General features: G+C 39.0%; 1 protein-coding gene across 1 annotated transcript; it reads right to left on the reverse strand.

Annotated features, from left to right (window-relative positions):
- Positions 1–231: 231 nt before the first annotated feature.
- Positions 232–12,829, reverse strand: si:ch211-113g11.6 (uncharacterized protein LOC559008 homolog). Its single transcript, XM_057339335.1, has 14 exons — positions 12,597–12,829; positions 10,757–10,896; positions 10,424–10,486; positions 9,367–9,462; positions 8,705–8,801; positions 7,735–7,842; positions 7,005–7,144; positions 6,737–6,912; positions 6,495–6,603; positions 4,773–4,974; positions 4,582–4,697; positions 4,145–4,305; positions 3,973–4,028; positions 232–2,909 (listed from the first exon to the last, which is right to left on the reverse strand). Exons 1-14 carry the CDS (start codon positions 12,673–12,675, stop codon positions 2,563–2,565), a joined length of 1,890 nt encoding a protein of 629 aa, XP_057195318.1. The 5' UTR covers positions 12,676–12,829; the 3' UTR covers positions 232–2,562.
- Positions 12,830–13,584: the final 755 nt, after the last annotated feature.

The raw sequence follows: 13,584 nt of genomic DNA on the forward strand, positions 1-13,584 counted from the left end.
CAAGGCTGGTCTCAAAACAAGCATTGAAGTGATTTGCTTTATTAGCATTAGCAAGAGAGGCACTGGTACCGAGAGAAAATGATTTACATTAACTGATTATTCTCTGGATCAGGGATGGCAGAAACTGGCCAACTGTCACATGGCTAGCGTTCAGCTTAAGTTTAATAACTGGTGCTGAATCGATCACACTGTCATTTTAACACTTCACAATAACAAGGAAGACCAGATACAGGAGAGTATTTTTACTTTTATTGTAATGCACATTTTCAGGGAAACAGTTCATGTAATTGTATATTACTGTATTGTACAAGGTCATCAATCCCTTTAGAAAAAAGGGTTCTATTTTTGGTAACCATATAAATCATTAGGTGTAGACCTACACTAGACACATTGAGCTGTAAACTGCTGCATGTATCTACACAGAAAACACTTCACTGGGCAAAAAAATAGCTAATGACAGCAATTCAAACTTATTTAAAATGATCTTAAATGAGCCTACAACACCAGTTACAGAGTAAAACTCTAATAAACTAATAGAAACTAAACTTTTGTGATCTACACAACTTAATGTTATATACCGAAGGTCATTTACCTCAACAAAAGTGATTTGGAGTATGTGCATGTGTCTGTGTATCTAGGTTCCACATACAGTATGTTTGTCAGAAAAGGTAAATGTTTGGCAACGAAGCACAGTTGAAAAGTTAGAAAAGCTCTCTAACAAAATGAGACAACATCAGTTTGGCACTACAACTTTTCCTGCGTTTAGTGCAATGTAGCACGTTAGGCCAAGAGACAAAGATACAAGTACACAGAGAGGGCGACAGAGCTGACATTCAGCATGCAAACAGAAGGTTAGCATGAGCTAGCATCAGTAGCTAATGCAGTAACAAGATACAGCGATGTTGCAGTCCCTGGACTATTTACATGGCTTTCATTTATGACACTTTTGATTATAACGTCCAAACATCGACCCAGAGATCCACATAGATGTACAAAGCAATGAAACTGCAGTAAACAAACACGGCTACATAAACAACTACAAATAAACAATTAAAGTCACCACTGTAAACACAATGCACTTCTGGTTAATTAGTGATCGGTTTTTCATTGCACTGATTCCATTTCTTCTCCCAAAATACTGTGAGGAAAGAACAAGGTTAAATACAGAATTGGCATTTGGGGTCAGTTGCTTTGAGAGAAGAAGAAAAAAACAGAACATTTGTGGTGGGGGTGTTAGAGGTGACCATTAGAACTGTGCTAGTTCTTTTATGAGTATATTGTATATATAAATTATGTCTGTGTGGAAATTGTAATGCGAGTACGATAACTATCATGAAGTTTTATCGAAAGCCGTTGATGATGAAATTGAATGACGTGAAGTCAAACGGGGACAGATTTACAGTCTGAACACCTCAATGCAGGATGATTATTTAGATCCATCAGAAATAGGCAGCAATGGTGAAGAACAGCATATGTAGAGCATTAGAATTAAAAGAACGTTATAACAATAGACACAAGCTGCTTTTCACTGCAACTACAAAACAACTTAATCACATCTGTCAAATCTATTCAAGAGTATTTGACCACTAAATAATACATAATGAATAGTGTATACGTTTGGTCTGAACGATTCATGAAAAATACAAACATCAAGGATGCAATAGTGTCCATATCTATTTGTTAAACACAGTGACGGACCATTAAACTCTCTGATGATGCTGTACATTTTGTCAACCTACCAAGCAAAAGGGGTTCAATCTGTTTTTCTGCCTCCAGTTTTGTTATGGAATTGAATTCGAAATTTACATTTATAATTATGATGCATTCCAAACCATCTTTCTGTCTTTAGGCTTGCTATAGAAGCTTTAAAAAGCTCTATTTTCTCCTAAAGTCACGCTGAAATAACATTGTTTGTCAGGTCAGAAAACCGAATGTTCAGCAGGTTCTGAAGCTTCTGCTCAGTTTGCGAGTTGTGCTTAGGATGAGACTCTTACAGCTATAAAAGACTCATCCTTGTTTTAAGGCTTTAGAACTGTCCGTATGGCACACAATGAAAAATATATTGAATGGCACATTTACGTTTCAACAACACTTCAATTTTTAACAGATATAAGTAACTTGGCAATTCTGAATACTCACAATAAGTATGTTTCAGAAAAAAGATATGATAATCCATGTCTGAGAGCTGGTTAGCAGTGCGGTCCTCTGAAACATCTGAATGATGGCACAAACATTTTGCAAGCATGTACGATGCAGTACAGATGTATTAGATATTTGAATATATAGTGTTTGCTTTCAGGCAGATGGCATGAAATATCACTTACGTAAGTTCATGTATACATAACACTTTAGTTTGGAACTGTATGATAAAACATTTTGCAAGATGAGACAACTTCAGGCATTTTCTCGGCCTTTCGAACAAAAACTAGAAACGTGTGGTAGCTCCAAATAAGAAACACAGTTTATACAGAGAACAGCTTCTCCCCTGCAGTTTAGACAGGCCTAGGTGCATGCTTTGCTGACCTTAGCACAAAACTTCCACTCATCTGGTTTCCTTCCCAACTACAGGAGCCAGTGTGCCGCAGCAGCCAGCAGCACAGTTGAGCCCAGGGTGGATGCTAGCGAGGTGGAGAGAGACCCACCGTTGAACACCAGCTTGTAGGAGACCACCTCCTGTTGGAGACCGCTCTCCACCGCCATGCAGCGGAACACACCCTCCTTCAGGGGCAGGTCTGGGGTGGGTGCCAGCACGCAGGAAGAGCCAGAGATGGTGCAGGGGTATTGCTTGATGCAGTTGTCTTTTTCCCAGCGGTATTTGGCATGATAGGAACGCACGGGGCACGGCAGCAAGACTGGTCCGTCTTTGTCCACTAACACTTCTTTGGGGACGGTGCTACGTGCCTTTGGAGCTGTGCAGCAGGGTGAGAGGAAATATTTTAGTGTGAGTCAAAAAACTTGTGAAAATAAATGTATTTCTGACATTTTCAGCAATAAGCTTACTACAGGGCCACAGCATGATTTGGTTCAATTTTGGTTTGTTTGAGTTTAAAAAGGATAGTTCGCCCACAAACAAATATTCTGTCATCATTTATTCCCTCACATTGTTCCACGCTGTACTAGTACCATGGAATACAAAGTTAGTTGTTAGTGACTGACAGCCTCAGTCACCATTTACTTTCACTATATGACAACAGAGAAGCATCAATATGTCAAATGTCTCCTTTTGTGTTCTGCAGAATAGACATGCATGCGTAGAACATCATGACAGTGAGTAAATGACATTGTAAATAATGAGTAATTGATGCGTAGATCCAATGCAAGTCTGGGTTTTAAAGGTCCAGTGTATGAAATTTAGCGTCATCTAGTGGTGAGGTTGCGTATTGTAACCAACAGCTCACCCCCCCTTTCAAAACACTGCGGGGGCTGACACAGGACAAGATGTCATCACGTTTTCGCTTCTTTGCCAAAGAAGATAAATTATTTACAAAACACTCTCCGTAGAGCAGTTTGTCCGTTTAGGGCTACTGTAGAAACATTACATTTATGCATTTGGCAGACGCTTTTATCCAAAGCATTGCATTATACTATACATTTGTTTCTAAGTATGTGCAATCCCTGGGATCGCACCCATGACCTTGGCGTTGCTAACGCCATGCTCTGACCACTGAGCTACAGAACAGAAACAACATGTCGAATTCAATGTAAGGGGACACACGGTGTGTGTAGAAAGAAACAGCTCATTCCAAGGTAATAAAAACATAAGGTAAGGTCTTTATACACCTCTGAACACGTAGTTATGCATATTATATTGCATTTCTGTCAATAGATATTCCAAAAAATTACACAGTGGACCTTTACGTGGGAAGAAAACAACTATTTGCAAAAAGTTCTATAAATAGTTTGGATATAAAAAAGAAAGAAAGAAGGAAGGAAAGAAAAAGTACTCTATTTGTGCATTTTTGAGCAACCTACCTTTAACATCTCCACAAACTGAGGCATTGGAGTGTTCAAGAGTTTGAACAAGGTTCCTGTTTGCAAAAAGGATGGATATAATAATAAGAACATTATTCATTTGATTGGCTAATCCGTAATATGCCCAACTGGCATTCTTGATTATTTCATATGTTTATGATCAAATATGTACCCGCTTTCTGCTGGGATAGCAGTACACTTTTTCTTCACCATATCCCACGCACAATACGGGTCACGTGAAAGAATGCATTCCCTACAACTGACACCGTATCGACCACAGTCAGCCAGGGGGAGGCGCTGTACTTCCAGCTCGGTGCCAACATACAGATGACCCTGGCACAAAACAGAACAGAGGTGAAAGATTCCCATCTGTTTCCAATCAGAGGTCATTTTATATATCTGTGTGAACAATCTTTGAATCTCTCTCTCACCACAAAGTAGAGTAAAAATAGTGGTGTGAGAGAGAGTAAACATGGTTCGAAGCTAAATATAATAAAAGGCACAAAAAGAGATTACAGTGGGGAATGTGTTCTACCACTGCAGGCCCAAACTGCACTTTTTTCCTCTCTGTTAGCTTCTTTAATGTGGGGATTTAAAAAAAGTTTTTACCTTTTGGGAGTCAATGGCCATGTTGGTGACGGGACTATCATCGTTGAATAATGAGTACTGTGCAATGATAAACGCTCCTTCAATGGTATGTAAAACCTTCAGGATTTTACCAGTTTCTGTAATAGAGGTAAATAATTAATATTGTATTGACAAAGAAATCTTGGTGCACTCTTTCCTTTATTTGACATTACCTGTGCCCAGATAAATGACACTATAGTGCTCATCATTGACAGCCAGGACTGTGTCGGCCACAATATGAGTGAAATGGTCTTCAACCGGCAGGTCCAGGGGAGCCTCTCCGACTGGCTTGATCATGTCATCAATCTCAGGGTGGTCCCGGATCACAGTCAGGATCTTCTGGTTATGAGCCCCTGTGTTATTCTTGAAAGCACACTAAATAGGATAAAAGGGACAAAAAGGTGGACACCAAAATTAAGGATTGAGGTAAAGGTTTATTCTTTTTAAAGGGGTCATATGACATGGCTAAAACGAATATAATAGTTTGTTTTAGATGTAATGCAATGTGTCTACAAATTTAAGGTTAAAAAACGCTGTATTTACCACATACCGTGCATGTTTGTATCTCCTCTTTGTCCCGCCTCTCTGAAACGTGCAGATTTTTTACAAAGCTCCTCGCTCTGAAAAGCGAGGTGTGCTATGATTGGCCATTTAACCAGTTTCGATTGGTCGAAAACTGCAAGCGTGTGACGGAAATGTAACGCCTCTTACCATATTTGGAATATCAGGTTCCAAAGCAGTTGTACTGACAGGTACGTCCACCTTACTTGCGTATACATTTGGGCGGTCTTAGTCAACTCATACCACAAACTGACGTGGATTTGTGGGGGTGTGGTTACACGAGGCGTTTCAGGCAGGTCTGGCTGAGCATTCGCTTTTTTTGATAGAATGCGTCTTTTGTTCCGACACTTACATTTTTGCAATTTTACGTGTCTAATACATGCATGGGCAACACACCAAAGACACAGAAAAACACGTATTCGTGCCTTATGACCCCTTTAAAGGGGTTGTGCAACGGTGTTTCATGCATTCTGACTTCTTTACAATGTTAAACGTGCTGTCTTCTCATGCTTGACAACTTGTCAAAAAACGAGTCGGACGTATCACGCAGTATTTCTCTGCTGGATACACTCCCCCAATGTTCGTATAGGTTTCTGAGAGTTTTTTCTAACATGAAATTCCATTTTGTAACAACTTTTCTTAGTCCCTTTTTGGACAATTCTCTCGGAAAAGGACGCCCACGCGTCAATCAGCGAGAGCGAGATGAAAGAGAACGCCCAGGCGTCAACCATGGAGAGGGAGAGAAAGAGCACGCCCATCAATGTGCTCCTTCGTTTGCGAAGAAGGAATCAGTGAGGAATCAGCAGTTATGCAGGGATAATGGGATGATGTATTGTGTGCTCGTGCTTTAGTTCCACCCCCCTGCACACGTTCAGGGCTCGTCTGTTTTCGGAAATAATCGTACAGCTGTATCTGTCTTTTATCAATGTGATCAAACTAAAGACTCTTCGAAGATACGAAGTATGCAATACTATAGGTACTCAAGAAAACACATCTTTTCAGTCAGCACCTGACCGATCATTTCTGACTTCTATATCTTTTCTACTCTATCTACAGTATATATAAAAAAATAAAAATAATAAAATAAATAAATAAACTTAGCTCTGTACACTGTAGTAGGCTTTGTGAGACATGTTTTATTGCACTTATGCTTTTTGTTTTCCTAATGTTGACCCAATTGCTTCCATTGTTTACCCAACTTTTAAGTCGCTTTGGATAAAAGCGTCTGCTAAATGACTAAATGTAAATGTCAAGATTAATATTGCCAGAAACTGCGTGTGTTACATCCGCTTTAACTGTGAGATAATACTTTATACTGTAGATGTTCATTCTACCGTTCCAGGACGCGGGGAAGCCAAAGATGTGTTGTATCCCTTCAGTTTAGATGTGGAAAAAGCTTTGTCAATGTCCTCGATGGAGTATGCGCACACTACTGTGGTGTTCCTGTAGAAAGACAAAAACATGAAAAATACTTTGACTGAAAACTGACATTCTTTAGTACAAACATGTTTTTATAAAGATGCAGAGCGTCTATTTTCCAACAGCTTGAAGTTAAATGTGTCTGACTTCGACCTACCAGGCATTGGAGAAGAGACCGTACATCACTCCAGTACGATGGTGAGAGGTCAGAACAAACGCCTGCTTGATGTTGTTGTACTGTACAGGAGTTCCTTTTTTCCCGCACATCACACGAGCCTTCATGAACGTGGTCCAGGAGTTGGGCAGCAGATTTGTAAGCCCTCCCTCATCCACCTTATCAGAGACACACAAAGGGTTATCAGATACCTTGACTCCTTCTGGCACCTTTTATGAACCAGGAATTGTTAAAAGAAAAAGGTTGTTACCATGCACACTCGTCCTATCCGAGCTCTGTATGGTTCTTCATCTTGGCTCGCTGGAGTGTTGACCTCACTAAAGAAGAAATAGATCTCCTCTTTGATTTTGTCATGGTACGGCATCACAGCGGCTCCTGCAAACTGGGGATCTAAGAGATTGAGAGAACATTTTATTGCTTTTTTATCGATTTGTGCATTATTTAAAGGCATCATTTTTGGTCCTTAATGGTAAAGCTGATGTGTGTGTCATTTTGTTTTGATGTGAAAATACCCTTTCCTATCCAAGCTAAGTAATCCATGCAAAGCAAAAAATGGAAACACTGTGGCTCTGTGGCATTTTCAGTGTTGCTTGTCTGTTTGAATTTTGAGCTTTAGGTAGAATTATATGGTTGACCAAACCATTGAAGACAGGTAGAGTGTTTTGGAAAACTGCCATTATTTTTCCAATTCCATTTGGTGCCAATCATTTATACACTTTTTTTTTTACTTTTGGTCACTAAGTTGCCTCTACCCACTAGAAAGAAATCACAGATAGAATCTGCAAAGGGAAACTTTTGCAGTCTCCTGCATCTCACATATTTCTCCTGAGAAAAAGAGCCAGAAATCTGACAACTTGTTTTCAATTTTCAAATGCAAACAAATAATGTATTACTGTTTGCCAATATTTTCCATTAGCTCAGTCCAGCGGGAAATTTTGGAAACCATTAGTGCTTTATTGATAATGACTCTGCCCACTCACTTTGTAACCATTTAGTCTCTGTCTTCAGCAGCTTTTTGGATCCATAGGTGCGGCGGATTGATCCAGCCTGTCCTGTGGCTGCTGACAGAGCAGAGTACAGATTCCCATCTGAAAAATAGGATAGAACGAGATAAGTCTATTTATCAGCCAAACCTGTACGATTGTCCTGTCAATCAAAGATTCCATTGGAGTTTATACAAACTTTGGTTCAAATTTAATATAAAGAATGTTTGCTTGACGTTTTTTGCAATCACAAACAAAAACAATTACATGCACTTAAGGAGAATTAGGAGAATTTAAACCGTCTGCTTTACATCTGGAAATGGAAATGGAAAGATCTCTACTTCTCACTGACTGACTGATAGACAGATTGTTTCGACAAAAACTTCTCTCAGGATCAGAGTTGACCTTTTAGCTCTGCTATGCTAGCCACACGTGACATATAATACTTAATTTTGTATCTGACATTTAGAAAGACGAAGAGGCGAAAGCTCTCTTTATTATATTCTACAGGGCTTGCTGTTTATTTTGGATACTGGATATATTTTACATTTCCATTGACACAAAGTATGTTCACAAACTAATGTACTCTTGAATGCTTACTTTACTAAAGGTCTTATGAAAGTTCTTGTCTTTTTTAAGATTGAAACCTTGGCAACATTATTTCTTTGCTGACTTTAGTTTTTCAATGTTTTGGTCATTATTAGAGCTGAATTTAGATCCTTAAACTTTTCTGTCAGAGACTCATTTCAGTATAGTTATCCTCCAAAAGATTTCTGTTTTCATAGACAGGGCATTTATGCCATTATGAGAATAGAATTCAATAAATCATATAGCAGTACTAAGTATAGGCCTATACTTGGCAAATGCCAAATGCAATACAACAATGAAAAGATCTAAATGAATGGATGGAAAATTTAAATAAAAGTAGCCCCTCTTTCTCCATCTTTCATTCTCTCTCTCGCTCTACCTGCTGACAGGCTGATGGTACGCTGAGAGGGGAAAGGTGCCAAGATATCATGTGCTGATATTTCCTCTTGCATATCTTTCAATTCGCTGCCATTTACCTGGGTGAGAGAGATGATGAGATTATTCGGTACTTCTCAGACGTTTTATAAGAAAACAACAGACGCAGCACCTTTAGAAAGCCCATCACTTTGTAGCACATAGACAGACCTGAATAGGAGGTGCTGAAACTGTTAGACAATTGAAAATGTTCCCATCTCTAATGTGTCCATCATCAAAGCTCAATTTAATTTAACGGCTTTCAGTTCTGCCTGCATCTAATCCCATTGGTGAAGAGATGTATAGTTTGGTTATAAATCACAGCCATTCCAGGCACACAAGGTTATGAAAATTTGTGAAGTAGGAGTGGTTGAATATAGATGAGCTCTCACTTTTTAAACAGACAAATTAACAAAACATTAAAATGTATAATCTGCTTGGAAGAAATAACTATCACCTATTGTGTCTTTCTGTATCAAGTGATTTTAATTTAAACTGCAATTGCTACATTTACCAAGCTGTGTGTGCAACATTGTGTCTTTTACACGTTTGTTACACTGGGTTAAAAAGTAAAACACCTCTATAAGGACTGATGCACACATATATGATTACAAATAAGCTTCTTACCAGGTGCCAACATTTAGGTGAACCTGCTCTTGTCCCACAAGCAATAAAAGAGTCACCGACCTTCTCAAGTACAGTGATGAAGTTATCACACTCGTGCTATAGAAAAATGGAGCAACAAAGTATTAGGTCACACTTAAAAAAAGATTTCGTATTGTTCCCATACTAAATGACTTAATGACTATTGATTATATTTTGGATTATAATGATGCAAGCACTCAACCACCATCTTTATTTTGCCCATCACTCATTAGTTGACTTCTGTCTTTGGCATTACCCTTAAAAAATAGCCTCATTCAGTCAAGTGTGAGTGATGATCTCATCATGAATGACTATTTCTGTAAAATCAGAACCAGGACAGCTAGGCTCTAGCTCACAAAATGAAGAGAAAAAACACACAAAATTCAGGATTAATTTTAATCTCACTAAAACGATATCGAAAGTAGATCTGTTAGTAAATCGAATCTCACAGTGTGCGTTTGCAAGATGATTTTTTCTACACCTTTAAAGTCCCCGTGAACCAGAAGTTGAGATTGTTTTTACTTCCGTATTTTGACGCATTTCCGATTGAAATGGAATTTTGAATGAGCAAAATAGTGGGCCTGGCATTCGTCTTTCTCTGCGATTTGATTGGATGTATAAAAACAGCCGTTGCATTTTGAAATGGAACTGGCAGCAGACTGAAAGTTGAAGGGGAGGAGTTAACGGATGCTCGGCCCAAGCCGTCTAACATAGGCTAAGTCATCTAAGATGGATAGGCATTACAGGACAGAGGTGCATTTTAAGATTTTAACTAAAGATTATGAGGGCACACGGTTTTTAAAAAGAGAACGACCCACATTGATAAACTATTTACAACAAACGCTGCAATATTTCATGAAAAAATTGGCATTGTAATTTTTTATTTCACTGGGACTTTAAAAATAGCACTTACACTATGAAGACAGTGAACTGTAAAACGTATATTGTTTTACTATTTACATTGTTTTAATAGAACTGTTTGAAAATGTAATGTTCCTTGAGGTATGTAATGAATACTTAAATTCGGATTATGTCTTACCTTCCGTACAGCTGATTTTGAAACACATGTCTTTTTTGTAGTCTCATCCGTCACCACGGGGATCTGTGTGCAGAAACAATTACTTGTTGTGCACACTATTTAATATGTCAGTAAATACATTAGTGTTGTTTATTAGTGTTATTTCATTATGAAAACAGGGCATTTAATGTAATGGCTATTTGCAATGCTACAGTATCATTTCAGGGATTTTGTAATGTATGCTTCTGTTCCATAAATAACAGCACACTTTTTGTTACTGTACCAGCTATCTAGGTCAGGACTTAGATCAGTGAGAGTACTGCTTTGGCTCTGGGTTACGGTGTCACCCCCTACCTGGGTATCATGCACTCCTTTATCACTGAAGATGAGTTTATAGATGACCTCTTGGCCCCCCACAAACAAAACTTCGGTTCCCTCTTGGTGGTAAACCGACGTGTAGTTCTCCGGTTTCAGAAAGCGAAACCGAGGAGCCTCTAAAAAGATAAAATAATCCACAAACATGCAGTGTATAGACAACGTACTTGACGTTTATATACAAAGTCGCACATTTTTCATTTGGATAGCGTGCGTTTGCTCCCACCATATTAGTGCGCATTAACATTCTGACCTGTATTGCTGAAATATTCAAATGTGGTTGTGGAGTGGTAATGCTCTCCACTCTACAAACAATAAAACGATTTACACTCAAACAGAACTTTCGCGAGTGTTCTTTAAAACTAAGACGTTGCAACAGGTGTTTGTTTGCTCCGCCAAAGATTTCCTCTCTATCAGTAATTTAGTTTTCCGGAGGACGGTTTGAAAGAGGTCGAAATACGCCTTCTGACTAGTTTGATCCGGTTCTATTTGCATATCAACTTGTCGCTTTTCATAACACAGTGGACCATAGTGCGTTAGATTGGTCTCCCCTCTCCTATCGTGATTGTGGGAGGACGTGCGCGAAATGGATGATTCCAGAAATGTCGTTATCCATGGTGCTCAAGCAGGCGCTCATGACTGGAAGGCGTTTTATTACACCCAAACCACACATTTAGCTCCCACTCAATCAACCGTTTGCGAATGATTCTCATATCACGTCACTAAGAGTATAACCGTGTTAACAAATTGATGTTTTCAAACATTTCTTTCTGTCGTGAATTTCATGATCCCCATTGGCTGAAACAGAAGACTGTGAAAGGTGTGTACGTGCTTGGAATAAACAGCAGTGGTGGGTTTCGTGGAATTTTCCATGGGCCATTCAGGCTTTTGCAAAAGTGTGTGGGTTTTTCGGGATCGCGTGTTCTGCCTTGCCTTGTATCTTGGAAATGCATCCGTTGCTGCAGTGCCATCATTCCAGTTAGCTCGTGCACCTGCATTGCAGCTCTGTAGATTGCGCTCTATGCTTTTTCTACAGCGAAACCACATGATGCGCATTCTATACGAATTCGCTTTATAAACGAATTCGCTTTATAAACAACGGCTTCAAACTTGTCATTTAATGCGTTCACACGTTTAGATAAGAGGAATTGAAAGAATATATACTCACTCAGCGATAAAACAAGCGAGCGCTGAATGAGCTTGTTTACTACTGTATATTTCAACATTGTTCGAACACCGCAGGTTCTCATTTACTAATCGATACCGCACTAACACATCTTGAGCTGTTACTATGGCTACTCAACCATTTCAGCATCCTCATGTAAACCTTCAGTTTATTTAATATAGATGCGTTCGCATCTGTGGAAACACCAGCGTTCTACGCAACGTTTTCTTTACGCAATGTTGTTAATAAGCGTGCGTGTGATGCCATATATCAGTATTTCTTAGTAGTTTTATAGCAGTATGAAGATTAATTTACATGTAGGACTATCAAGGCATCGAGACTGCACCATAAATTATGATTTATATCACATACACGGCATGATGTGAAGTCATGACGTGAATATGAGGCTCAGCCGTTTTCTGTTTTTGTCTTGTCTAAATGCAACAACGTAAAACAATAAACGGAACCTCTTGGCCTACCTCTATTAAAAAAAAATGCTGTTTGATTTCATGCCTTTTTTTCTGTTTCCACAGCCTAACCTAGAAAATGCAATTCTTATTACGCAGCAGTTTTTTTTCCGAGAAAGAAATAATAATAGCTATTTCTGCCCTTCTAATGGCAAGCCTGGTGTAATATTAAAGAAAAAAGTCTTACCCACAACGGCGAATTTCAGCCGAGGTGATTTTTCGGCCGAAACCATTGAAAAAAGAGTCGCTAGTATTAATAAATTCATGCTGATCAATGATGGTTGCAATGCCTAATGCTTTGATTAGTCCCTCACGCTGAAAAACTCTTTTCTTTTTAAATACTGACAGCTCTTGTTTTGCAGAAGTGCGGGCTCCGCCTGTCTCTCAGACCTCTATGAGACTCTGTGGGGTAATTGCTTTTTCGTCACTCCCCCCAAAAGAGAAAGGAAAGCAGACATGCGCTCACAACCGCATTCCCATACTGTCAATCACAGATTTAGCTAAGTGTCGTGTTTGCAATATAGCCTTTCTGTTACGGATTGTAGTAGCCTATACGTTGTTATTCAATGCATATTGGTTTTCGTCTAACAGAGTTCAGTTTGTGGACACGCACACGCTATAAATACACTGTTTTTACGCAGTAGGCCTATTGCTTTTGCCTTTACAAGCAGACAGGGAGCTAATCTTAACATTTTTTTAAAATTACAAATTAGGAACAGATGAGGTAGTTATTATCTGGACTCATTTGTAAATTTGACTTTTCTACCCACATAGTGTTTTTCTTACCTGCTATACAAATTTACATTATCTCCTTTTGACAGTGTTTTCCCATCGTGTTCATAAAGCTTCCAATAGCCTACTGCACATTTGAGATGTCTTCATTCTGACATATTTCTGATAGACTCCCCACTAACGGGTTAATGGATTGAATCAGGTGAGTTAGATAGGGAGACATCCAAAATGTGCAGGACTGGGGCCTGGGGGAACTCCAAGACTGGGAAATACTGGCATATAAGGTGGGCAAAACCACAGGTGTCATCTCTGTTTTTCCCTGACTTCAGTCAGGGGATTCTGCTTTTCTTGTAATATCTGATGAAACCCTCCTTTGTTCTTAAATTCTGTGTTAAAGATAGATAATAGAAAAAAATATGATAAGGTGGGTGGTTTTGTAACAA

This window comes from Triplophysa rosa, linkage group LG8 (assembly GCF_024868665.1).
Source record: "Triplophysa rosa linkage group LG8, Trosa_1v2, whole genome shotgun sequence".
In the NCBI taxonomy this organism is placed as follows: Eukaryota; Metazoa; Chordata; class Actinopteri; order Cypriniformes; family Nemacheilidae; genus Triplophysa; species Triplophysa rosa.